We start from the raw sequence: 27567 nt of genomic DNA on the forward strand, positions 1-27567 counted from the left end.
GGGTCTGGCAGTAAATGGCGAGAAGACCAAGCTGATGTTATCAACGCGCAAGACGTCCAATAGACTCGGATCAGCTGTGGAACTTGAGAACTACAACTTTAAGGTAGTCACGTAGTCGGCTTATGGAACAAATGTTCTGTCTCGAACCAGCTAAGTAAGTAAGCATGTACAGAGATTCAGATCGAAGTCGGTAAAGTTCTGAAAATTTGTGTTCTAAAACCAGCTAATTTAAACAGATTTTTATTTATGGGTGATATAGGATAATTTTTTTAATCAAAGTTTTGGTTATTCTTGTGGGAAATTTGAAATGGCACTGTGGAAAATACACGACCTTTTTTCTAAATCGAAGCGAAATATTCAATTTTAATAGCCCCAAAAACAAAAAAGGGGAACATTTGGATAACATCGGCATAGATAATAGGTTGAATTTACGAGGTTTATATTCCGATATTAAAACAAAATAAACTAAGAATAGTCCTCCGAATGTCAACATCGTGTCCTGTGTTCTGAAAATTAAATCAAATGAATGACATCTAAATGTGCAATGTTGTATACAACATTCCGATTTCAATGTCAATATTTTTTTGTGTTAGGATGTGCTAACTTTTTTTTTAATATTCTTCTCGGGGTGTTTTATTTTAGGGTTGCCTTTTTTTATCGAAAGAAGAAAACTAATTAATTTTCATTCAGTGAACACATTTAATAAAGGCAGGCTGTTTATTGGTAATTGTTTTTGTTTTTTCTCTCTTTTTGTTTGTTTGGTTTTTTTTTCGATATCGTTTATTAGAGTTTGTTTTGCTTTTAAATGTTCGGTTTATCTTAATTAGGTAGGCGTGGTTTATAATTGATAATTGTTAACAATTGTTTATTCGATTGGCCAGAATGTTGTTAATGTTGTTGTTCTTGTTGTTATGGCCAACATATCAAATCGTACAAATAATGATTGCATTTTACGGTTGACACGTTCCGATTTCTTTTGGTCCCTACGCCTTTTTTGTAATAATTTCATGTGAAGCGATCTCTGAATTCGCTTGTTTTTGTAGCCACATTTATATGTGTATTTAGTTTTAATTTTTTTTTTGTTAGGATTTTGGGGTTTTGATGACACAAATTAATTTTTCCGTAGGAATTAAAAAGGAAAATGATTTTTTTATTTTACTTTTGGAAAAAACCATTGATTTTGTTGGTTTTAGTGGTTAATAGAAAACACTGATTGTCGGAGTAATTGTTTGCGTATTAGTTTTGTGTGATTAGGTTTTGTTATAATATTTTCTTTTTGTTTATAATTATTCAATTCTTTTTAGTGGGTGTTGGTTGGTAATTTCGTTTTAATTAATTGTTTTGTTCTTGTGAAAACATATAAAATATTCATTAAGTCTATTTGGCTAAAGTTTGAATTATTTTTTCTTAAGTTTTATTTTAATATTTCACAATCCTTCAATTTTCATTGTTTTATTTTTGTTTTATTTGTATTGATTTATTTCTTTTTTTGTTTTATTCAGAACTATTTATCATTTATTATTACCCTCTGTGTTTATATTATTTTGTTGTTGTTTTTTATGTGAAGTACGATTTCCGGTAAAGCCCAACATTTAATGCTTTCTAAACAGACATTTATAAATTTCTATAATTTCATTTTTTTGTTTGTTTTTTTTTTCTTCATTTTTTTTTAATATTTAACGTCCTGGCGACAATTGCTTAAGTCTTTTTTTAGTCTACAGAAAAATGTACATTTACACTCATGTTTTTTGTTTTGTTTTCTTTTCTGTTTGTTTTTTCCTTGTACACTTAATAGATTCTAAAATAATTTTATATATAAATAAATATATATGTTTGTATGTGTATATTATCTTTATTTTGTTTTTTTTTATTTCTTAATTATTTCCGAAGCTGTTCTATATTTGATTTCTTCTAGCTGGTTTGCTTTTCAAAAATGTGTATTTTATTTATTTTGTTTTACTTTTCTTTACAGTTTTTATTGGCTGCAATTGTAATTGCAATGTGGACAGTGGTAAGTTGACATTTTATTTTTTTGTCCAAGAAATTTTAAAGGTCTCATACATTTTAAGCCATATTACATAGGAGCAAAATGAAGTATTGGTCGTAGAACTCGATGAACACCTGCTTTTTTTAATTTACAATTGAGTACATTTGTCTCATTTTGAATGAAGTGCATTTCTTTGTAAGAAACGCTGACATTTTACTTTTTTCACAATTTAAGAATAAAAGTAGAATTCCCCATGGCGTAACTTCTCTCCATTCAAAATTAAATTTTTACTGATGCGTGTTTTACTTTTTTTTTTAATTTTATAATGCAGACGTTTATATATGAAAGAAGGAAGTCACATGCCTCTTCAGTCCATTGCCAAGTGGCAGAGAGGATCGAGAGCTTAAAGCTCTGTAGAGTCAAATTTGGAACCTCAGTTCAACTATGTCTTCATATGGGAGGCTCGAGTTTATTCCCTTCCCTTGTTTTCTTCTTCTCCTTGTATCATTCAATTTGAAGTTGTTTTGAATTTTTTAGGGCTCATAACCTCGAAGTAATAAATAATCCACATTTAACGAAAAGTAAACAATATAAATAACAATTCTTTATTTTCACACTTCCCGCTTCATATTTTTGTTTTGTTTTTCTTTTTTTTCATTTTCAAAGCATTAGTTTTGAGATTTGTGTTATTTCCTCATTTTTCGGTTTTATTATAAACTTAATACTACTTCTAACAACTGTGTGTTGAGTTATTATATGAACATTGCCAGCATGTCCTCGTTTTTTGTTAATTATTTTAAATTTCTTTTTAATATACTGCATTTTCTCTTTGTGTGTGTGTGTTTGTTTGTTGTTAATTAAATTGTGAATATTTGTTTATATAAAAAACTTTTGAATAGAAAAATATTGGAAATTTATCAAAAAAGGTAATGTGAACAACAATTTCAAATTGCATTTGCTCTATTGTGTTGCTGTTGTTCTTGTTGTTCCGGAGTAAAAATTCTTACAAAAAATGTACAAAATTGCATTGGAATAGATTCTAATGTCCTTGCACTGAGGGTTTTGTGGCGGGAGAAATTGTTTTCTTTTAATTTTTTACAATTTGGCAGACGTCTATTCATTAATGGATTTTCTTTTTTTTCTGTGTTTCAAAAAAATGGAAGGGCGGGAAACATTTGTTTTGTTTGTCTTATTATTAATTGCAAAAAATTGTAACTTCTATTTTGTTGTTATTCCACATTCATTTTAAATGTTTGTTTTTTTTTTTTAATTTTAGTTTATGTTTATTGTGTGTGTTTTTTAAATAGCCTACTCATCTAAATTTTCATTCAAAAATAACTTTATTTGTTTTGTTTTTGTTTTATTTTCGGTTTTGTTTTGTCTTATGTAATATAACACTTCGTTCTAAAAAACATCGACCTTGTTTTTAGTTTTCTAAAATATTTATTTTTCTTCTTGTTGTTCTCTATATATGTTGAAGGGGGTGTTATTTAAGGAGGAGAGGGTGGTTCACGTATGTTTCAAAACTATTTTCTTTGATGGTGAATGGGGATTTTAGGGCGATTAAGTAATGCAAAGATTTGATAGATCAAATAATTACACGATGCTACGAATTCTAGACGAATTCCTTTTTTGAAATCGTTGTGGGGTTATTTCGAGACTCGCGGAAGTAATATGCGCTGCAGTTGTTTTAGATTTAGGGCATGTAGGGCAGATTTGGGTAGTCTGGTGCAAGGTGGTGACTTAGGGTGTCACATTTTTAAATCATTCAACTATTTGAAAACAGATGAAGTAAAGGATAATCTGGACATCTTGAACTCATATAACTCTCAAATATAATTCACCATGGAATTTGAAAACAACAATCAATTGTCATACCTGGTTTTACTTATTATAAGAATAGGACCCCATCACAAACTTGGCAAATCAACTTTACTTCTAAGCGCCCGAGAAGAGATATTATTAACACAGCAACCAAGTTCATACAGAGGGTTTTAGACAAAAGCCATGCAGACGTTCACAACAAAAACATTAATATAATTAAGAATATTCTGATGATTTTCCTGACAAAATCACCGACAAACTAGCTATACGTGCATGAAAAGAAGGGATGAAGAAGACAAGCGAAATCAGAGAGAAAATATACAAAACCATGACATATACACGGGGATTTTCAGAGCATTCACGACAACATAGCATAGCATTTGAAATAAAGGACACTCTGAATAATCTTTTCAGTAAATTAAAAAGCAAAATTAAGGACGAGCAGAAATCCAACGTAGTGTACCGTCTTAAATGTAATGGAGACAAGTCTAACATATGCCAAAAGATATGAGTTGACACTACTAAGTTGAAGACAAGAGTATCCGTCCATAAATCTGATCAACAACTCTCAACAAGCCCGGAGAACCCATAGTAACAGGACGTATCCTAGATTTCAATGACATTAAAATCTTAACTCAGGACCTAGACTTGTTGCCAGAAATTAGGTTCTCTAGTTATGTTTATTGTCATATCCACCTTTATCTGAGATCCAGTAAAGTGTTTAGAAATTGCTGCCTACATTTTGCAAAAGTATTTTTTAAGTATCTGGTGGTTCCAATGTCTCCACACCATCCTACCAATATACTAGTTGATATATACAATGTCGACATATGATACCTTAAGAAATTTCATTATAAAATTCATTGTCTGGGGTATATTTGGTCAGCAGTACAAGTGATTAAGTCAATAGTATCGACATTTTCCACAGGGAATTTTGTAGATTTATGCTTGAACCAATTAAAATTCAATGAATTGTGTCCATTTTTTAAATTAAATTACGCTATTTGTGATTAGATTGAAGAGTCTACATCAAAGTCGTTGTTAAAATATTTTTTATAAGAGACATTTACCACGATTAAGGAATCATTTTGCGGAATGGTGTAGTAATTGTTGAAATATGTATGCACATTTGACTATAGCATACACATAGACCCCCAAGTTTGTAATATGTACACATGTTGAAATATGTACTTCAATTTTCGCCCACACTCTAGAAAACTAAAAAAAAGGTTTAAAAGTAATACCCTTTTCTTTACTACAACACGTTTGTCTGTAGCATCGTGTCGTTGTCATTCAAACACCATTATTTAATCGCCCCGAATGAAGGATATCGTATCCTTTTTCATTTTGGGTGTGGTAGCTGGCTGTTAGAACAACAATTGCTCTACAGTCTACAGTTAATCAACCATTTAATCGTTCAGCTGATGTCTGATCAGAGCTCAGCCCTTGACCATTTCCTTTTAAAAGGATTGAACGATTGATGAGACTACTATGATGTTATTGGTAATGTTAGGGTGTATGTGTGTGTTTGGATTTATTGATTTTTAAATAAATTCTAGTAAATCAAATACCCGTATATAATTTTCATTAGTTTTTTGTTGTTGTTCGTAGTTTTTGTAATAATTTTTGGATTTGAGGTGTTGGCTCAGTATTTTCTCTATGGTTTCATTTTTAACATTTCGTTTTTTTTTTGGTTTGTCGACATACAGACACACATATTCATTTGGCCAGATAAAGGATTCTAGGTGAACATTGGGTTTGAATGAATTTGGTTTCCGATACAATACAAAGTCTTCGGTGTTGTATATCTATGCGGATTTAAAATGACACTCAAAACACACATACATATGAACGGTTTATGTGAACTGCTTCTATAACTATTGTCTCAATTTCTTTGTTATTTAATTTATTATTTTTTTCCATTTCGTTTTCTTTTAAATATTTTCTGTTTTGTTATATGTTACGTTTATCCGTTTTTTTATGTTAAAAAGAGGGTTTCCTCAAAAGGCGCGCTGTTCGAGGCGTTTTCGTGCTTTATTCTTCTTCTTGTTTTTTTTTGTGGAACAACGCCTCTGTTTAGGGTGGGGTTTGTTAAATTTCGGTTTCCTCTGCTAAAAATACTTAAAACCACGTCATACGTATTCGAGGGGTTTTATTTTGTTGTTGTTCTTTGTGTTTTACTCTATTATGGGGAAGTAATGGTGGTGGTGGGGGTCCTTGAGCTTTGTGTGGCTTCTTAAAATATAAAATCGCCACAATCCATGGCGTAGTCGAAATCTTCCCCTCCCAAATCTTCCACTGTCGAGGAATGAAAATCGAAACCTCCAATGTCGGTGTGATAGACGGCGCCACTGCAAGAGGTATCGATCAAATTGGTGCAGTGTGTTGTTGGCAGTGCATGCAAAGTGAATGTATCCTCGCACTGAGACCATGTTAGGCCTAAAAAACGAAATCGAAAAATGCGGAATCAATTGTTTTGGGAAACAAATTCGATAATTCGTTATCCATTCTCACCTCCACTCCACACGCCATTGGGCAGAGTCGCCCATCCCCAACCATGGCCCCAGGGCAGTGCGCAAGCTAGAGCAGCTTTTGAATCGGGGTTTTTACTTAAAATGGCCACAGCCGCATCACTTTTCACCAAAGGATTCTGATTGTAGAATGCCCGTTGCGTTGCCAAAGAGCGTGATTTGCTGTTCGATAATGCTTTGCGTTGTTTGACTTCACTTGAAGTGGCAGCTGGAAATAAAAATGGGAATTTTTGTGAATTAATTTGAAGGGGACAGGTCTATTCTGTTATAGTAGATGTTTTATATAATTGTAAGCCTATATTAATAACTTTCAAATGATGTTCAACTTGATTACAGGTACTTAATTTAACTGTTGCGATATATAATTTTGTAATGGATATTTATTTATAAGAGAGTACGAATTTCGCTTCAATTGTGCATCGTTGTATATGTGGTATATTGTGCATTGTTGAACTGTATGTGCAGCATAAATATTTTGACAATTTCAATTTTTCTTTTTGTTGACACCTTGTTTGTTTGACTGCATTGATTAACGGTAACATGTTTATGTCCAATTCAATGGTCAACAACAAATAATCGAAATATCTCTTCTAATTCTTTATGCATTCTCTTTCTGCGGATCGAAAGTCAAATTTACATCATTATTGAGTGTGGCATAAGTAAATTGATAAATCTTAAAAATAATCATTGCACAAGCTTCTCTTGGTGAAAGTCAATTTATTTTGTAGTTTTAGATTTCGGATAACCTTTCTCCCATAAACAATATTGGGAAAGTGTTATAAATATAGCACAAGAATTTAATTTATAGCGCCAAATGGTTTATTATCAAATAATTAAATTTAGGAACACTAATAGTGTACACAATTTGGCAAGGGCTGGTGGAAGGAAACAACAATGGAGATAAGATGATTCTACGAAAATTGAGATGAGTTGAATTTGAATTTAGCAAAATCAATTAGTAAACGGACAATCCGTCGACGCTTGAAAGAAAGCAATTTTAAAACTTACATAAGCAGAGTTATCCCATATATTTCACAACAAAAAAATCAAAGCGTTTGTCCTTTGCAAGGGAGTTACCAGTTACAATCCAGTTAAGTTCTGGACAAATGTTTTTTTGGACAGATAAGAGCACTTTCGACTACAAATCTTCCAACTTCACAACATGAATGGAAAACAAAGGCTTCAGAGCGCCAAAAATGACTCATTCAGGGGGGGTGGGGTGTGTTGCTCGTAATGGCTTGGGTAAATTTTTACCAATTGTCGGAAACATAAACCACCATTAATATTTATCGATTTTGAAGGATCACGCATTGCCTTCTGGACAGAAATGAATAGGGCGTCACTTTATTTTACAGCAAGACAATGATCACTGTCATCGGAGTAAACTGATTAAGAAATATTTTAATGAATGGATCTCAATGTGCTGAGTTGGCCACACCAAAGTCCTGATGTAACGAATGCATGGGCTTATATAAGAAGAAAGAGAAATGTTTCACTAATACTCGAGACGAGATTATTTCAGAAATTGCCGCTCAATGGATACCATACCATTGAAATAGTTTTATGTAAAAAGAATAGTACTTTAAATGACTTACTTTTTGGTTATATTCCCTAAATATGTATTTTATCTCAACTTTACTAAAAAACAACAAGTCTCATAGAGAATACAAGAGAATACATCATAAAGAATACAACCTAAAATAAAAAATTAAATAAAAATTTATTTTCATGACAATATAATTATGCCAATGACTGTACGTATATCAGACCTGAGAATTTAAATATATAGCCAGCTTTTGTAGTGATATAAATATTAAAAAAAGTTTATTTCGGATCAAATCTGATGCTCCTTTTAAAATAATGCCTTAATCCATATCGTTCTGAAATGTTATTTTTATAGTTCATATTAAGTCCAGTACGCTTTTAACGAACACCGGTTATAACGACCTTTCTTTATAGGGAACACATTTCCTGGTCCCGAAGTTTTAGGACGGATTATTCATACAAATATTTACTCTTATATCGAACTTTTTTAAACGAACTATTTTTTTTTTTCAGTTTTCATTCCATTCTCGATTTGAATTTTTTAAGATTTTCAATGGGCTGGTAAATCAATACCAATGCTTGTTAAGGTTTGTAACTTTGCACATATATAATTGAAGATTTAAAAAAGAAGAAAAATAATTTACAAAAAATTTTTGTTATTGTTTTGTTGTTGTTTTTTGTAATTAAAGAAAAGTCCTTATTTTTGATGGCGGGCATGATAACTCCTCACTGGAACATCGGAATCCGAAAATTCCAACGGTGTTAGAAAGAGTACATGTCTGGCTCTCGTATGAACTAGGATTATTGACTTCGTTGTAAAATTAACAAAATGGTGGACCTTTGAAAAAAATATTTTTGGAAAATCGCCGATTTTTGACCAAAAACCAAATTAAAAAATAAGGAAGATCTTCACCGATTGGCTTTATCCTAGTTCATACGAGAGCTATACACTCCCAGAGAAACGATGCAAAATTTGGAACCGATTGGATTATTAGTTTTTTTATCGTGCCCGCCATTCGCAAAAAAATGTTTAGAGAAAAACGCGTTTAAAGTTTGAGAAACCCTTTAACACTTGATGCTGACACACTAAATCGGATATATTCAACATATGAATTTTCACTTGAAATTTTGTAGAGACATTCTTTAATCAGTGTAGATTCGAATTATATCAACAAAAATGTTGACCCCGAGAATGGGGGGTCCCCTTAATTTGGTTATAACCAACAGTTAATTTATATCGTAACGTTGGCAACCTTTACAAAAAATTTCATTTCATCAATGACAGCCTTACCTAAAATTAAACTAGCTCGTTCGACGTTTTTCACCACAAAAGTAGAACACATTTATTTATATGAATGTTATCGAAATACGTCGAACGTACAACATTTCAAGTTGAACAATTTCAACTTTGACAGAACGTATTTTTAATTTTTTTCTTTTGTTGAAAACCAAAACAAAACATTCTGGAAATATGAAATTTTGAATGGAAACTAAAAATATTTGGATTAATATAATAAATTTTCAATTTTGTTTTGCGGATTGTATTATTTGCTTGAAGATATGGATTCGACGTATTTAGGTAATACGGCCGTACACAACATTTTGCCATACTGGCAAAAACTACCAATTTCGGAACTGAATAAATTTGTTTTGGTAATTCTAGGTTTGCCTTATCTTGGATATAACACAATTCTTCTATAATTAGTTTGATATAAACGTACTTTACTGTATTTTTATACTTGAAATTCTCCTTTTTCTGTGTCGCAAAAAATCATACAGTACTGTATTTATCTCACAGGTTAATAGTTATTATTTTCAATTTTAATAATTCCTTCCTAAAAAAATCTATTTCCATTGCATCATTCAATTTGAAGCCACTGTGGCAAAAACATTTATTAAGAGCTCAAGAATTCTGCGAACAATTAAATCCCAACAATGGCTGAATGACTCAAGTACTCAATCGAATAGATACTCGATCTGCGGAGGAAACGACGCGCTACATATTTAGCATTTCAAATGAATCGATTTCTAATTAAATCGTAACCCAAGTCCTGCAGCGGATGTGTTGTTTCATGACAGTATTTGTACTAGAGTAAGTATGTGTGTGTGGCTGAGTGTAGAAGTGTTAATATATATAGTGGTGCACAACAATACCAATGCAACCGTTTGAAAATCTTAATATAGAGACGATGACAACAACAATAGCAACACTATCTCAGAGACAATTGAAAGTGTTACAACACAAGGATAAAGAAGGAATAAAAGATTTACACTTACGTCGTATGCGTACCAGTGGTCTGCGTAAGACATTCATTAAATGGGGTTTATCGACGACCAATTCGATCTGGGGAGGAGGTGGCAACTGTGGATGAGATTTGAAAGCAGATTAAAGCAAATACACAGACAAAATACACACATAAACATGCTGACAAACACACATACATACAAATAATGATAAACTTAAAGGAAAGACACACATACATTTAAACTAATACATGTTAATAATAAAGGATGAATGGTGGCTGGGGTGTGATGTGGTGTGTGTACGAATGGATGGATGGGTAGCCGGACGAGTGGTAATGACGGGAAACAACAGCAACCGACAACAGGCAACTAACGTAATTAGATTGTTTTCTCATTTTATGGAACTTTATTGTGTTTTTATTCATTCTTTAAGCTTTGTTTTTGTTGTGCCAGTAGTCTATGCTGCTGCTGATGAATCTGCCTTCAATTTTGTTTTTATCGTCCTTCTTCATTCATCCATATCATGAATGGATTGTGTTGGTATTTGTAATAATGATGACTATGACCATAAAAAATGTGTAGAGGAAGGATGAACGAACATGGCTGGCTGGATGACTGGTGGGTTAGTCGGGCGTAGGCGTCATCCTCTACGGACGGCACTCTCGCAGATAACCATCCCCATCCTCCAGCAAATAGCCCATGTTGTAATGTTGATTATAGTTTGGTGGCCAACATTAATACTCACTGTTTTTGTAATGGCATCGATCCATTCACTGGCGAAACGGAAGCGCAGAGCATCGTATAGATGTAGAGAAAAAAATAAATGAAAAACAAAGAAATGTTAACAGTTGAACATCGAACAATAGTTGTCCGCATTGCAAATGATTGAAAGGCTACATGGCTGGTGGATGGATAGATTGATGGACATGTTTTTGTTTTACCTAACTTCCTGTTCGGATTTGGCCAACATCCAATAGACCTTGGATCGTTTTCTTCTTGAACCCAAGGCTATCAGCTGTGAAACGCTACAACCTTCGGGTAGTGGTGGCCTCCTTGGTATCTGGCCAGTCCAATGTGCTATGGCCAACATTTCGGGTGCTTCTTTGACAAGAATTTTTCCGGCCGGTGATGAACGTCCCGGTTCTGTAAACCAAGCCATGGTCGAGTCATCGTACAGAACAACCCACTCTTCCGCCCAGCGATTCCAAAGAAGTTGTTCTGTAAATAAATTAAAAATTCAATAATTTGTTTAATAATAATTTTCAGTAGAAAAAAGACAAATTGTAGGTCATCAATTTACGTTCATTTCAATCGCCGTATATTCAATTCAATAAAAAAATAAATAAATCTAATCTCAGTTTTTAATGGATTTTGTGGCCAAACTATATCGGTGAATAAATAATTTAAGTTGAACGCAACAGTTGAAGGGGGCGAATATCCAAATAAAATTGAATTAAAATTCGTGCACCCAGTTGCGATAAATTAAAAAAAAAATAAACTGAGTTTTTTACAAATGGATTTTCAATTATCGCCAGCATACAGGTTGATGGAAATGACATTTTATATTTTATTTAAGTATAAAATAGAATATTATCAAAATGATAGATGATGAAATATTGCATCATATTATTAGCCCTATTCTATGAACTTTCATTTAGGATGCTAGATACCAATTTGAAGTTATATTTATTGTTGTATTTGTTTACAAGGAGTCAAACTATTTTTGGCTACATCTTTTTACAATCTTAGCAACATTTCTCAGCAGAAATGCTCACCGAAAGCTTCCACATTGTCCATGTGGACAAATTGTCAATAGTATTCGATTTTTTGTAGCCGAATTGTATCTTGTCTAACTAAATCGTGGCTTATCACTTGGGGTTAATTATAAAACCAACTTATGTTTTCCAATATCTATTTCAGTCAATTGTTCGCTGAATCATTCACATCACTCTCATTTTGGCCAGAAAATCAATTCGTAGGAAATTTTCTCCAACAAAATATTTTCGAAAGAACCTTTTTTCGCAGTGACTTTCAAATGTCATTTGTATTTTGGTTCACATTACGACGCCGATGGGTATATTCGATTCCAGCAACTGATGTTGTTGATGGCGTATCAAGTTTTTTTTTTGCTGTTGTTTGTTTCATAAATTCAATAGAAATTACCATTATTTATTAACGGTCACATTTTGATGATGACAACGAAAACAAAAACATAATGATTTGTGAAATAAAACACAAACACCAACAAAAAGCAAACATAACCAAACAAAATATTGCCACCCAAATAGTGTCGATTGTTTCAATTGGCATAACAGCTCCGGGAGCATGGGCCGATAAATTTTTGGTTGTTGGTTTTGTTATTTGTGAGGTGCACCATCTGTTTTAACACTAAGCCTGAAACGGAAACAGCCTCCCAATGGTCTGGCATTTTGTAGTCAGGCAAAGCGTGTTGTTCGGCACACATTGAGGCGCATGCATGTCATGTCACATCATAGTCATCCTCTGATTGTCCTTCTCGTCGTCGTAGTCGCCATCGTCATCATCATCGTCATGACCATTATGCCGATCATTTGTATTGGGACTATTGTATATTTTATAATGCCCGACCATAAACAAACAATTCCAACATGAAAGTTTTTCCATTTAAGCGAACGATGTTGGTTGGAACAGTAATGGCACCAGCCTCCATCATACTTCAAACGCAAAATTCATACATACACATCGAATATGTGTATGTATTTACATAAATATGCGTGTATGTGTACCAGAGAATATTTTTATGGTTTTGATAACAGGAATGTTCGGATATTGAAGAAAGTTTCCTCATTTTGCGTAAATCAAACTGGCATACACACATCTCGATTGTCATTTGTGCTTTGCTGTTGTTTTTTTATTTTCGCATGAAATTTTAATGTGACAACTGTAAAATTCCGCAGCATCATTTGTCTGTGGATTGTGGACTTGCTGCTGCTACTGCTACCGCGGTTACTGTTCATAATTTGGGCTTCATGTTCGTCATTATCATTGTTATCTTTATTCCCATCGCTCCTGGCCGTATCTTCTCTCCCTGTTAGGAGAGTACCCGTCAGAAATATATCCTTCGAAACATTTGATTTTAATGAAGCTACAAACAGACATACATTTACATACACTAGCTAGATACAGATACAGCCAAACGGTTCAAAGAATGAATAAAAATCCAGTGTCTCCTGGGTGGAAACTGTCAAACACTTTAGTGTCACTAAACGTGGATTATTCCATGCTGTCAAATGCCGAAATGTGCGTATGAAGTTGGCAGTGTGTGTGTGTGAGCGTATATAACACCCATATTGGGATTGGCACACTTCCTCTTATCCCTCTATTTATGGGGATTTTCCGAGAGATTTTTAACGACTTTTTCTTGAAAACGATGGAAATAAATAGGGACTAATGTGCCATGGGGGAGATTTTGACAAACAAATAGGAATGTTTGCAAAAGTGGTCATTACCATTTTCATTTTTTTTTTGCGAAATCTTATGAATTTGAATGTCTATTCTGTCAAAAATGCATTAGCCCGGTCAATAATGCCAAGTTTTCCAATAAAAGAAATTGTAAAATTAATTATGTAATCAAATAATAACAATCAGATTTAATCCAGGATACGTTAATCTGCATAATACTGCGCGGATATAACGTACCACACAAATCTACGTATGAAAGAAGAGCTAATCAGCCTAGAGAACAATAACTCCAAATTTAGTACACATTTGTACAACAGTAATCTTCTTTCCAAATGTCAGTGTTTGAACTCTATCGGTTCACCAAAATCCATATTGTACCTAATTTAGTAGCATTTAGTACCCATAAGTACGAGCTCCATCCGTGCCTCCAAATAAAATTTGTACCAAAGTACCATATAGTAATTTTCGTATACATGAGAACACCCCTTCACCAGATCTATCGATTCATGTTAGCTCTATCCATTCACATGCTACGAAACTGTACCCAATTTAGTACTTTGCGGATGCTTATAGTTCGAATGACCAAAAAACCCCTCTACACTCACCCTTATTTCAAATTTAAGACTCTAGCTCTACCGGTTCGCCAAAAACAAATGGTACCACATTCAGTTCTAGTACGAATTTCCAAAAACCAAGCCTTATCTGACACCTTTGGACCAAGAGTAACTCTCTAGCTTCAGACGTCCTGGCGCTGATGAATCGTTAAGTCAGTCAATCACTTTACTCATTTATTAGTATAGATATACTTAATATTCTGAATATCATCTGATTATCGTACACAAATATGAACACACAAATAGTCGTGAATCCAACATTGAGCAAATTGGGTCTAATGTCTTGGTTGAGATATGTTGGTCAATAAATGTTTTAGTTTATTACAACTCATAAATAATCACTGTTTTTAGTTTTGTGAACATATAGTTGAATGACATGGAAATGTGAATTCTTTTGATCGAAGATCGGAAAAATATGTGAAACTTAAACGTCGATTATTCCGGCATCTATCTGTATCCTCCAATTATAGTAATGCCTAGTCATTTGATTGTGTGTGCTTTAGCTTTGGTTGCATCCTTCTTTTCTTTAATGCTCTATAAACGATTTCATCGTATCTCTCTCTCTCTCTTCGACCAAATTGAAGGATTTCTTTATTTTTGTTTTCTCACAAATTTTCACTAAAAATTTTCGAAACTTTGCTGTGTCATTCAAGTGTGAATTGCACTTGTGCTGATTTGGCACATTATAACAACAATGTCATTGTGTTGCTCAGAGTCGTTCTCACTCCTTATGGAGAACGACTTTCGTTTTTTGCCTACTCACTCCTTCCTACACACACACAAACACACATGCCATTATCATCTCGTTTGTTGCTAGAGGATCCAATCCAAACTAGCTATGGAAGCAACAGCATCCTATGTTAATGGGTGTGTGTGTGTATGTTAGTATGTATGTGCGTATATTATTTTGGCTATGACTTTTTTGTAGTTCATAATGTTGTTTGTGGATCTACTTGTGCGAATATTTGTGTGTACAGTTGCAGTTGCGACAATGATGATGAGGATGAGACAACCAGTAATGGAATTCAATATACATACGTATGTGTGTGTGTGTGTTCTTAGTTATTAGCTTATCTCTTTGATAGTTCAATGCTAGTTTAAAAGTGTTGCCACATTGTTTAATGTAGAAGCTAATAGGCTTAAATTTGTGTCATATTCTAAAATTATATTTGCAACAATTAGACTTCCCTATTTGATACTGCACCTCAATGCATTTGAGTGAACACTGCAACCGGATTTTAAATTACGTAAACAGTTTCAATATTTGTTTTTGAATTGGATAATTGCATATGTATAATAGAGCAATTGATGTTTCATTTATAAAATGGGATGTAAATAGATTCATGTTTTGGAATAGAACACAATTTCAATATTTATACCCTACACAACTATGTTGTCAGGGTGTTATGGCTTTGTGCAGCCCCAAGAGTTTGCAACGCCGCGAAATATTGGTCCTAGACCCACCTTTAAGTATACCGATCATATCTCGACTAGCTGTGTCGATCTAGACATGTGTGTCCGTCCGTCTGTCCATTATAATTTGTAAATACGATACAGGCCACAGTTATGGACCAATCTTCACGAAATTTTGCATGTAGGATGGGTTCTAGCCCATGAAGAAGCCTATTGTTTTTGGGAAAGATCGGTTAATATTTAGAAAATGAAATGGAGAAAATACTAATTTTTTGTCGGTTTTTCTGGTCGCTCCAGAGGCCGCAAAATTGGCCCGAACATCGTGAAATTTTGCATGGAGAAGGGGATCGATCCAAAAAATAAGCATGCCTGTTTTGATAAAGATCGGTCAATATTTAGCGGGTCAAATGGACCCTGGCTTTTGTGTGAAAAATGACAAAATTTTTATTCTATAGCGTATAGATTTACCCCTGAAGGACATAGGCCCGAGAAGTTGATATTATATCCAAGAGGAGTGGTTAACCTTTAAATTAAGACCAATTATATTGTTGTATGTGCTCGGATGTGGGAGTTACACCTACATATTTACAGGTATCTCCGTATTCGTATATTATTTAGTAACCCATTGTCACTCTGGAGAGCGGAACTATAGCGCTGATCGCTTTGAAATATTCCATGAGGTTCCAGTTATGGTCAAGGATAACGCATATAATTTTCGGTGATGATCAGATAATAATTTTGGAATGAAGTAGACCGAAAACTTAATTTTTTGTTTTATTTCACAAATGAATGCCGAACATCACAACACAACCCACGGCGAAGGGAATCTGGACAATAGCTGTACTGAATACTCATAATATTCGAAAATATGTGAGTGTGAGGAAAAGGTGCTGTTTACCTCTAATCGGGCAAGAGGGTGCAAATATCTCGAAATATTGCCCATGCTCGGAAAAAACATCCGCAGAAAATTTGAGTTCCGTGGTATTTGTGTAGGGTATCGTATGGTCGGCCCCGCCCGACTATACTGCTCCGCTCACTGGTTTTAAGTTATATCCGCCTTACTTGTCAAACGAATTTGGGGTTGTTATGGTTATATAAACTCCTCGTTTGCACTTTGACATGGATTCTAAATAACATTTGAGCCCGATATCAATTGACTGAAATATATATTGAGAAATAATATATATCTCAGCCCGATTTGAATGCTGCATATCCACGTCCATTCAATCTGGCAACAATTATTCTTCAACAATTCGTTGGCCATGAGTAATGTCGATTTTGTTGTTGTCGTCTCGTTGGTGTTATATGATGTCGGTCGCCGTTAGAATTGCAAGTGTCATTTTATGTGTCATTCTCCTTGTGGCTGTCGTTGTTGTTGTTGGAATCTGTTACCACCATTGCCATCCTATGGCGGCACAACATTCTAAAAGCTGTACCCTCTAGTGGGTCACACTGAACGCGACTGTAGCATATTCGTTTGTGTGTGTGTGTGTCTCTAAGAGAGATGATTTACTTTTATTGTTATTAACTTTTTTACTTAAGTTTACTACTTTGGCTTTTAATACAATTTATGCTATGGCTTTGAAGGCCACTGGCACACATCTACATACATACATGGGCGAGTGGTACATTTTACTACTGTTGTTTGGGGGAGAGAGAGTGAATGAGAGCGAGAGAGTCTCTGAATGAATACTTACTTTTATAACGTAACAAATATCCTCCTTTGATTTGTTTACCAACATTACCTGCAAAAGAAGAAACAGAAGAAGAAGAAGAAAGAGAGAAATAATAAACTGGTATTAATACTTTGAGAGGATTATCTTTTGGAGACTATGTGTGTAGATATATGGGTGTATGTTAATGCCTGCCGATAATGTCATATAAAGAAACACCAACAAAAGCTGCGTACTAAACGCCAAGATAATCGTTTAATAGTCGGATGAGGGGATGATGGCGACATAACGGTTATGATATAAACAAACATCGAACAAATGACTGAAGCCATTCCATCATCGCATTGTTTGTGGATAAAACTGAATTATCCTGAGCACTTTTTTCTTATTTATTGCCAAGGTAGCTGTGGTTGCCATTAGAACTGTTCATCCATTATATTTTGTGAACATAACATAGCGTTAGAGTGGACTACGTGTCTGTGTGTGTGTGTGTTTTATTATGGCCTTTGAAAATCGAAAGTGAAAGAAATCCGAACTAGGCGCATAAAAATATAATGAAATGAAATAACAATTAATCGGTTTCTGTTTTGGTTTCACGTTTAGACGGGTTCTTTACATTTAGATGTGAGAGGAAGACACAACAGTTATAATTTTTATCAGCTAAAATCAACAACAGAAATTATATTATACCTGATAAATGTACGATGAGAAAAATCTTCCAATAACTACCGAAAATTTTACATGTAGTTCAAAAACAAACTGGCTTCGGTATGAGCGTTCAATGTTGCGAAACCGCTGTATAAACTTTACTTAAAGAAAGAAATGCTAACAAGAAATTCGATGCCAATCGGATTCTGTTCACTATATAGTTGAAGCAATAGGCTAGATACCCAGCCGATGAGGAATTGTATTTTAAATTTTAGGGCCTTTCTATGCCGTTTAAAGCTAAAGTTTTTAAATAACTTTATTCAACCCAAATTCTATGGAAAATAATTATAATATTGAATATATTTGCATAATACTCATCAACTAAATCGGGAGTTAAATATTAAAGATTTGTCCTGTGGTCAATTTGGTATTATTCATAAAATACATGGGAATGGTGTATTAAAATGAACTTTTTTATATTCCCCACAATTTAATTTGTATGTATATTAGGATGTAATTGCTTTAGTTTAGCAGAATTGCTAACTAAGCAGAAGAGCAACAAACCGTAACGCCCTAAAAAAACGGAAACATATTTTCAGATCATACAATTCATATGCGGGCATTGAGCATTTTGTTCCAATTTAGTTTTCTCAGTGGACCGAAGAGGTTGTTGTTGTTGTTGTTGAACCGACCTTCCCACCCCCGTTCTTGCCCCATAAAAGAGATTGCCTGAGCATTTCGTTAAGTTTTTTTTCGTCTTCTTCCTTAGATTTTGTGTTATGTTTTTCAAGGAGCCAACAACGAAAGAAATGAAAAACAAAAAACAGAAAGAATATCATCAGAAATTTAAATTTGAAATTCAATCGAGTGAATAATCGCCCGTTCTTTCGTTCGTTCGTTCCTTCATTTTGTCTCAAAATGGCGGATTTTGAAATGCTGGCGAAAGAAAGTAAATTCCATACGATGTCAGCAGCAATCGTTTTACCGGAACGGCCAAGATAAAATGGGTGTGGCGGGCGTGTAATTATTCGTCTAGTGAATCATCATCATCAGCTGCTGCTGCTGCTAGTGTTTTGTCAAGTAATCTGAACTGATATTATTGTTTGTAAGCGGGTGTGTGAGTTTGTATGTGTAATCAAGCCAAGACAATGATTTCGACTTGATTGGTGGCATTACTACTGTTTGCATGGCTGCCTGTTTAGATTTAGTTGAAGCCACCGATGCTGATGATGTTGTTATTCCCCTTATCCTTGGAATTTAGCAGCGACATCAGCTTGAGTGCAGCAGAAGCATCAGTGCTTTCCTCCTTTTTGCCATTCTTAGTTTTGATTCTTTGCTACACTTGAAGGTTCTTTGCTAAGTCGCCAACAATATGCAGTAGATTCTTTTTTGTTGATTGGTTGCTTGGCTGGTTTGGCGCTACTCTCTTGATAGAAGGACAACGACATTGATGACAAGAATGGGGATAACGATAATGGTGATACTATGATAGTAACTATTCAAAAATTCTTCAATCTTTGTCATTTGAATCCAATTTCGCCACCACCGACATGACAAACGCCAACCAATTTTGTTATTGTGAGAACGTCTCTTCCATATTCTCTTTGCTTTCCTTTTTGTAGTTGGTGTACGAAGAAACGATAAAAAACGACTGACAAGAACAAGAAAAAGGTGAACAAAAGAAAATGCATTCTCAAGAATAAATCAATCATATCGAACGAAATATGAGTAGTCATAGAATGTATATAAGTGTGTATGTATGCATGAATGTCTATCAGATTATTTTCATTTCCCTGGATTTACTGTATTTATACATACGGATTCGGTCGATATTGTCCATGGACATGGAGCAGGTCGCGGGGGAGGTGGTAAATAAATATGATGGCTATTGTTTAATTCATACGAATCATAATCTTCAGATATTATGTATTGAATTTCGTATTCTAGTTAACTTTTTGTGAATAAGAAGATGGGTATTCAAATTTCATTGATTTAACTATTTCCACGTCGGTAGATAGGTCAAGCGTTTGTTTTATTTATGTAAACATCTTCCCATTATTAATCAGAATGTTTTCAGAGAAATTTTGGGCCTGTGTTTACCTTAATTAAATTAAATTTTATTCTATTTTATGAAAACGTTTTTGTTGGTTTTCGTTGGCCATCCCGTCCCAGTCTTGTATTATATATACAATTTCCATGGGATAGAACCTTTATGGGACACAGCATTTAAAAATGTATGTAAATATATTTAACAACAATTTTAAAGTTATCGACATATTCCATCTCTCAGAGGTGTTTAAAGCTATGTCTACTTTCGGTATTCCTGCAAGCTGATGGTATCAACGCGCAAGACGTCCAGTAGACTCGGACGAACTGTGGAACTTGAAAACTACAGCTTTGAGAAAGTGAACGGTTTTATATACCTCGGTACCGCCATAAACAAAAACTATAACATTAGCTTTGAAATCCTATCTATCCTACTATGGGCTGAGTAAGCAATTCAAAAAAAGGCTACCTCTTGCTAAACCAAACCTACTATCTACAAGGCGCTGATACTACTCGTGCTGATGTATGGATCTGAAGCATGCGTACTTGCGCAAGCAAATGAGAGAGATCTTGGAGTGTTTGAGAGAAAAATTATCCGAAAGAATGAATCATGAGTTTTACCATATATTCTCGGATATCGACATAGTCAGACGACTACGGCGGATAGGTCATGTTGTGAGAATGATGGTTCACGTAGAAGAGGAAGGCCTCGAATTCGATGGAAAGATCAAGTGGAAGATATCATTTCGAAACATGGTCCTTCAAAATGGAAGAGCTGATCAAAAGTCCTAATATTGTTATATTAGTCTAAATATTTGTGATTGTCTGACTGAAATATTGACTAAAATGTGATTTTTTGGACTTGTAATTATTTTTAATTATTTCCAACATTTTCACGTGAAAATATATAGTCTCACAAATAGAAGGAGTACCAGAAGCCTAGCAACAAAAGACTTAATTTTGAACAAATTCAACGGTGAAACGACCTCGGCTGAGTTACTATTTCTTGGGTGGAACAACGTTGAAGAAAGGGAGAAGAATAACCCTTTTCAACACCATATACAAAATTCTTGTAACCGTAATACAGAAACGACTTAAAGGTATGCCCTCAAAATTAGAAGACCTGAAGAGACTGGCTCAAAATCTTGGACTTGAGCTTAATATTAAGAAATCTAAGACCATGAAACTAACAACAGCTTCGGGGGAGACCGATGACGAGTTTACGGATACTGACCTTGGGAATATCAAAGCATATCATTCCACTAAATTATTTGGAATGACCGTACATTGAATGACTTACATAACAACTAAAATATATACATACGTGTTTGAAATTGTCAAGGAAGAAATCGACGGAAAACAGTTGATACATATCTCTAAAAGAAGTAATTGTTACTTCTAACCTCTCAAACTAATCACATTTAAATACATGATATGTATCTGCTAAATTGCAAGCAAATAGTTCATTCCAAGTATTTTTTTTTATTATGTACTCTGCTTCATGCATTTATTGGACATTTTAATAGGAAACAATTTTGATTTTATTACGAACTGCCGTGAATAGGTAAACAAATGAAAGAAAATCTACTGCAGCCCACTTCTTTTTCAAATAAAAACACCATCATCATCATCGTGCCCATTGTCGTGCAGATAATGATAATCATGATTCAATATTCTTGGAAATGTTCATAAATTTGTTATGAACACAAATTCCCTCAAGAAGAGAAGAAGAAGAGGCATAAGACCGAGACAGAAACAGGTTTTGATTATTCTTCACAAGAGAATGTTTTTTCCATTCATTCAAAAATTTATCCTTCCTCCATATATGGCAACGTAGAAAGCATCCATTGTGCATAGTTTTTTTGCTGATGTTGCCGCTGACGCGTCTGACATTCCTATCCTGTCCTGTAGCTGCCTTATCCCACATTTGTGCATCGCTTGTGCTGTTGTCTGTTCTTCGTCATGCTGCTGCTCTTGTTGTTGTTGCTGCTGTTTTTATTTTGCATTATCTTAAAAAGCAATTGTGGCAAATGGTATTACCTTGAATAAGTTTATTGTTCAATGAATACCATTTGTTGTAGTTGTTATTGTTGGCCGTAAAATGTAGATGTTGTCCTTGTTGCTGCAATTTACTTCAGATTGTGGATGAGTCCTGCTACAGTGTCAGTCGGAATAACTGCAAAGATGGCTAGGAATAATAACATGAAGAATTTCATGCAAAATGTAGGAAAAGGGCCTTTTTTCGATTAATTTTCCGAACATCTAAATATGAATAAATGTGTGTTATAGTGTTTGGGGTTAGTATGGGATGCAATTCGTATGTTGTTTTTATTAGAGTTGGACAATCTAGTTCACTTAGCGGATTGATCTTTCTCGTTCCTTTTTTAAAAAGGAACTAGTTCCTTAATGTAGTTCCTTTGCTCCATATAGTTCCGACTCCTACATAGTTCCTTTGAATCTCTATCTTTCATCGTTCGTTTTGTTTTTTTCATTTTTTCCATATAGTTCCTTACCTCAATGCAGTTCCTTTGCCCTTTATAGTTCTTTTGCTGCATATAGTTTCGACTCCTACATAGTTCTTTTGAATTTTTCCCCTTCATCGTTCTTTTTTTTTCGTTTTTTTCCATATATAGTTCCTTTGATCCATATAGTTCCCTTGATCCATAAGTTCCTTTGCTCCATATAGTTCCTTTGCTCCAAATAATTACTTTGCTCCATATAGTTCCTTTAGTTCCTTTGCTCTTTATAGTTCCTTTGCTCCATATAGTTCCGACTTCTACATAGTTCCTTTGAATCTCTCTCTTTCATCGTTCTTTTTGTTTTTTTTTTTCGATCACATAGTTCCGTGTTGATTTGTTAATAAATGCAAAAATTGAAAAAAAAAAATGAAATGAAGCTAAAGAATTCAACTGTAGTACGATAAGCACAAAATATGTTTTTATAAATAAATAAAAATATTGAAAACAAAAAAATAAATAAAATTTAACTATCTACACAATTTGAAATACGAACGAATGAAGAATATGCGAATAAAGGAACGAGATCAGAAAAAACGAACGAGAAAAAACTTCATTGTTAAAAATAGCTTCTGAAGTGTGAATATCAATGAATAGTAGATTTTACAAAAACAACAAACTGGGATTACACTTGACTATTTTACAATAACAAAAAAATCGGATTTTAGAATTTTTAAATTTTTGTTCCTGACCAAAAAGTTAATTTTTAGACTTTTCGATTTTTTTCTTTTGACTATAATTTGACTTTTCGATCCTTTGACTAAAAATGAATTTTTTATATGAATTGTTGTTAACAGATAAAATAAAGTTATGGAATGTGTAATTTTTGGACAATTTGGGTTTTCTGATAATGAACTAAGTATTTGTAAAGAAAATCGAAAGTCGATTGTGTAAAGTTGACTTTGCGATTTCCTAAATGATCAAAAGTAGATTTCGACTTTTTCACTTTTCAAGACTAAAAATCGATTAGTCGATTTGCTCACGCCTAGCTGTGGATTGAATTCCGACAATAGTCGTCCGTACCTTTTTCAAAAAAAAAAAAAAAAAAAAAACAAAAAATAAATAAGTAATAATAATAACAAACTGGCATTACGTGTTCCTTATCAACGCGGTAGTTCAAGGTATAATAAACAGGTTACAACATTATAATCCTTTGTAGACCCTTTACGGCTTTGGAATATATATTTTTATATCCTGTATGAAATTCGTCTTGAAGTCATACTTCATCATTCACCTATTTAATTTTTTTTATAAAAACCCCAATTTCTTTCTTAAATAACCGCTTCTATTCCAACACAGACTGTATTATTTGCAAAATTGCATATATGTACGCAACTGTGAACAGACATTGTCATATACTTCAACTCCTGTTGCCTTATTGTCGCGTCCTGTTACTACTGCCAGTACTCCAGTGCCCCCACTGCCACCGCCACCTTTCACTTCGCACACATTTTACACAATGACAGAGCTTACCTCCGGATCCATCGTTCTTAACTTAAATAAAATGCTTTGTTAGTTTTTATGCAATGCAAAATTGTGAATGTGACATTATCTTATGGCAAATATTTTACATACATGTGTATGTATGTGTGTACAGTATACAAATGTATATGTAAGTGGGTCTGTGCCATTTCACAAAAGGAAACGGAAATATGTTTATACACAGCCGTCATGTGTAAATGTGATGCTTTGTATGTGTGAGTGTGTGTAAACGTAGGCAAATATTTTATGAGCGGCTCAACGTTACTGTTGCTGCTGCTTCATCGGCTCCTGTACACGTGCGGTGACAAGACACATGGCTGTGTGGGTGTATAATTTGTATCTTCTTACGACTGAACAAGAGACAAAGAACCACGGGTAACTTCTGTTTTAGATGTTGCAACCGCTACATAAGTTCATCAAAAATATGTACGTATGTATGTGTGCATATGGGTCTGTACAGCTCAGAAATTATTGGACAAACAATAATTTGTTGACACGTCTTGTGTTGTGTGTGACTGCTGTCATGTGTCCTTTCTTCTTTCTAACTGCGGCAATTTGTTGTGTGGTTTTACAACAACTGTTCTGTGGTGACAGCCAGAAGATGTCGCATTTCGGTTGGTCGTGTAACCGACTTTGTGTCTTGGCTGGAATTTCGGTTTCACATCCCTTCATTGGAAATGTAAACTACCGCTACTGATGCTGCCGCTGCTGCTGCTGATTTTTACAAAGTTTTACATTTCCTCAGGAAATGTTCGTTTACTTCTTGAAGAGGATTTCATTTTGGTGTATTTGAAAAAGTTTTGCAGCATCTAAAGGTAGCGGTTATGCAAATGTTCCGCGAACATTTCCGTTTCTCATTAGTTTCAGTTCACTTTAACAAAGTTGAGAGCATTTCATGTTATTCTCGAGGTATTTCCTTTAATTCTATCTCTAGTTGTTATATACAATGTTTTAATACAAACATATATTGGTAATTCGATTTCAGGATTTTTTGTCAACTAGGACATTTGTACGATAAATTATTATACGGGAAATAAACTCACCTCGCCTTATGGGTATCGAATATTTTAATGAACAAGTGTTGATAATACATCAAATTTGTTAAGTAAAAAAGCGACATTCAATGTAGATGGTTTTCGGCCAAAAACATTTTAAATCCCCAATTTAATTCTAATGGATCTAAATTTAAATTGAACGAATTGACAGTCATGTTACCACAGAGTTGTAAGTTTGTCACTCCAGTAGGTGATCGAATTGCTATATTCCGTATAAAGCGAAGTTCTTCTACTCAGTCTCATTTGCGCCCATGATCTGACCAAAGACAAAGATGAACAGACCAAATACATATTTGACCGCTGCCCTGGCCATGACATTACAATTCTGCTGGGAGATTTTAATGCAAAAATCGGAAGGTAGTTAGCAGCACCAAAGTCAAACACGACGATAAACACAAGGCCACCTGACCTTGTCCGGATCAAACAACTAGAAATCAAATTCATAATGTTGTGATAGACGGAAGGCATTTATCCAGTGCTTTAGAGGTTCGATCGATCCGAGGAGGGAATATTTGTAGCAACACTTGGGTTCCAAAGACCACAATCAAGAGTAAAACACTGCCAACGAGTGAAACACTAAACCGAAGGCTTTGGTGCAGGCACACCCTCCTGTAGTGATGAAGATGGAAACCTGGTGATAAATGCAGATATCATGTCGAGGATCTGGAAGGAGCATTTTGCAAAGTTTTTGGTATGAAATAATGGCGAAGTGAAGAAGATACCCCGGAATCAATGAGGGATGACGGTATATAGTGTATGCCACCTAGCCAAGATGTGGTCGGAATAGCAATCAACGACGATATGTGTCAATTATAGAGTAATAAGCCTCCTTCCCATCGCATATAAAGTGCTATCCAGACAATGACATTATTATTAGTGCTTTCCAGTCAAAGACACACTCTGCGTCAAATACTGGACTATTCGTCGACTATAAAGCCACATTATACAGCCCTATCCGTTCAGAGGTCAAGTCATGTCTGCGTTCGGCATTCTGCAAAAATAATATGGTTATGCAGGATAACTTTGAGTGGCACAAGATCAGCAGTCAAAGTCAAAGAAAGGACCTATCGGGGCCTTTAAATACCGAACGATGTAGCGCCATAAATAAATCTAATGACATCAGTTTTTTAATTCGGAGAAGGATAGTGTTGGCCAACAGATGTTAATATGATCTAAGTAGAAAGAAAGCAACATCTCGCCGGACCTAACACACACTCTACAAGACGCTGATACTACCACTGCTGGTGTATGGATCTGAAGCAAGGGTATGCGCAAGCAGATGAGTTAGCTCTTAGAATGTTTGAGAGAAAAATTATCCGAAAAATGTAAGGGCCGATCTGCGTCGATGGTGAATATCGGCTTCGAATGAATCACGAGTTTTACCACGAGTCAGTAGTATCGAGCAGCAGCGACTATGGTGACTGGTGGTTGTTAATCGAATGGATGAGTCTACTGATGGTTTACGCAGAAGGGGAGGCCACGATTTCGATGGAAAGATCAAGTGAAGATGACATAGCAAAGCATAGTCTTGCAAATTGGCTTATGGAACAAATGTTCTGCCTCGAGCTAGATAAGTAAGTAAGGAAGTTTGTCCGTCTGTCTGGTTCACAATTCGGTCTCTGTTGTACTATTTTTATCAAACTTTTATTAGGCCCGAAAAGAGGAAATTTGTACAACCATCCGTTACAGAGGGTCGTCATAATATATTTTATATACTGTGAAATAAGTTCCTTATTTGTTCCCAAAATTTTACAATATAATAATATGAAATGTATGTCCCTTTCGTTTTGTATTGCCCTCAGAAAGGATTAAACATTTCTTGAAGATTTATCATAAAACATGTTTTGGAAATGTAACTGGACCCTTTGCTTATAGTTTTTCAACATTACCTTCAATACGCTTCAAATATACCAACAACTAATGTTAATTACCAGAAGTAAAGGAACATTTGATAAACGCATTTTCCTCCCAGCTCCTCATTTTCATAGTTCATTATGATCTGACTGACGGACATGTCTTTATATCATGAAGATTAATGTTTGTTAAGCACCCGAGAAAGGTTGTCAGCTTTTGTTTTGTTTGGCACAACAAAAATGACGCTTTGTTTGAAAATGGAAAACAAAAAAGGGGAAAAAAAACTAGGAATCAGAAAACATTTTGTCGGCCTTTTGTCCATTTAAAATAATTACAGTTGAAATTATCCACCACAGTGTAGAAGGACAAATTTAGTCGTAATTTAGAGAGCGTTACAAGGAAACGGAAACATAACCTTGGCGTTTAAACGCTATCATTAGAACAGTCATTAAAGTGGGAATCCATCCACGATGCACCACTCACTTATCGAGATGAACAAATCACACACTCACACACCCCAGTACACCCACAGACATGCACAGCCACACAAAAGAATTCAACGCAGACTTGACCTTTGATCAATATGCGCTGGGCTAGGACATCATCGTTAATGGGCGGTGGTCCATAACAGCTACAACGAAGTAGGTCCTTCATACATTGTCAAATGGATAACAAAGTGTTTTACAAGAGAAAC

General features: G+C 34.5%; 1 protein-coding gene across 1 annotated transcript in view; it reads right to left on the minus strand.

Moving 5' to 3' along the window:
* Positions 1-6022: 6022 nt before the first annotated feature.
* The window catches only part of LOC133325750 (uncharacterized), a 32650-nt gene continuing 11105 nt past the window's right edge, over positions 6023-27567 (minus strand). The window contains exons 2-7 of the mRNA XM_061534474.1: positions 17297-17344; positions 11073-11349; positions 10877-10904; positions 10165-10249; positions 6326-6550; positions 6023-6250 (exon numbers count right to left, since the gene is read on the minus strand). Of these exons, the coding sequence (XP_061390458.1) occupies positions 6048-6250; positions 6326-6550; positions 10165-10249; positions 10877-10904; positions 11073-11349; positions 17297-17344 (866 nt within the window). The 3' untranslated portion in view covers positions 6023-6047. The remainder of the gene's footprint in view (positions 6251-6325; positions 6551-10164; positions 10250-10876; positions 10905-11072; positions 11350-17296; positions 17345-27567) is intronic.

Source organism: Musca vetustissima, unplaced genomic scaffold (assembly GCF_032173495.1).
Source record: "Musca vetustissima isolate MV318-11 ecotype Yass unplaced genomic scaffold, APGP_CSIRO_Mvet_v1 utg27337, whole genome shotgun sequence".
NCBI classification, from domain to species: Eukaryota; Metazoa; Arthropoda; class Insecta; order Diptera; family Muscidae; genus Musca; species Musca vetustissima.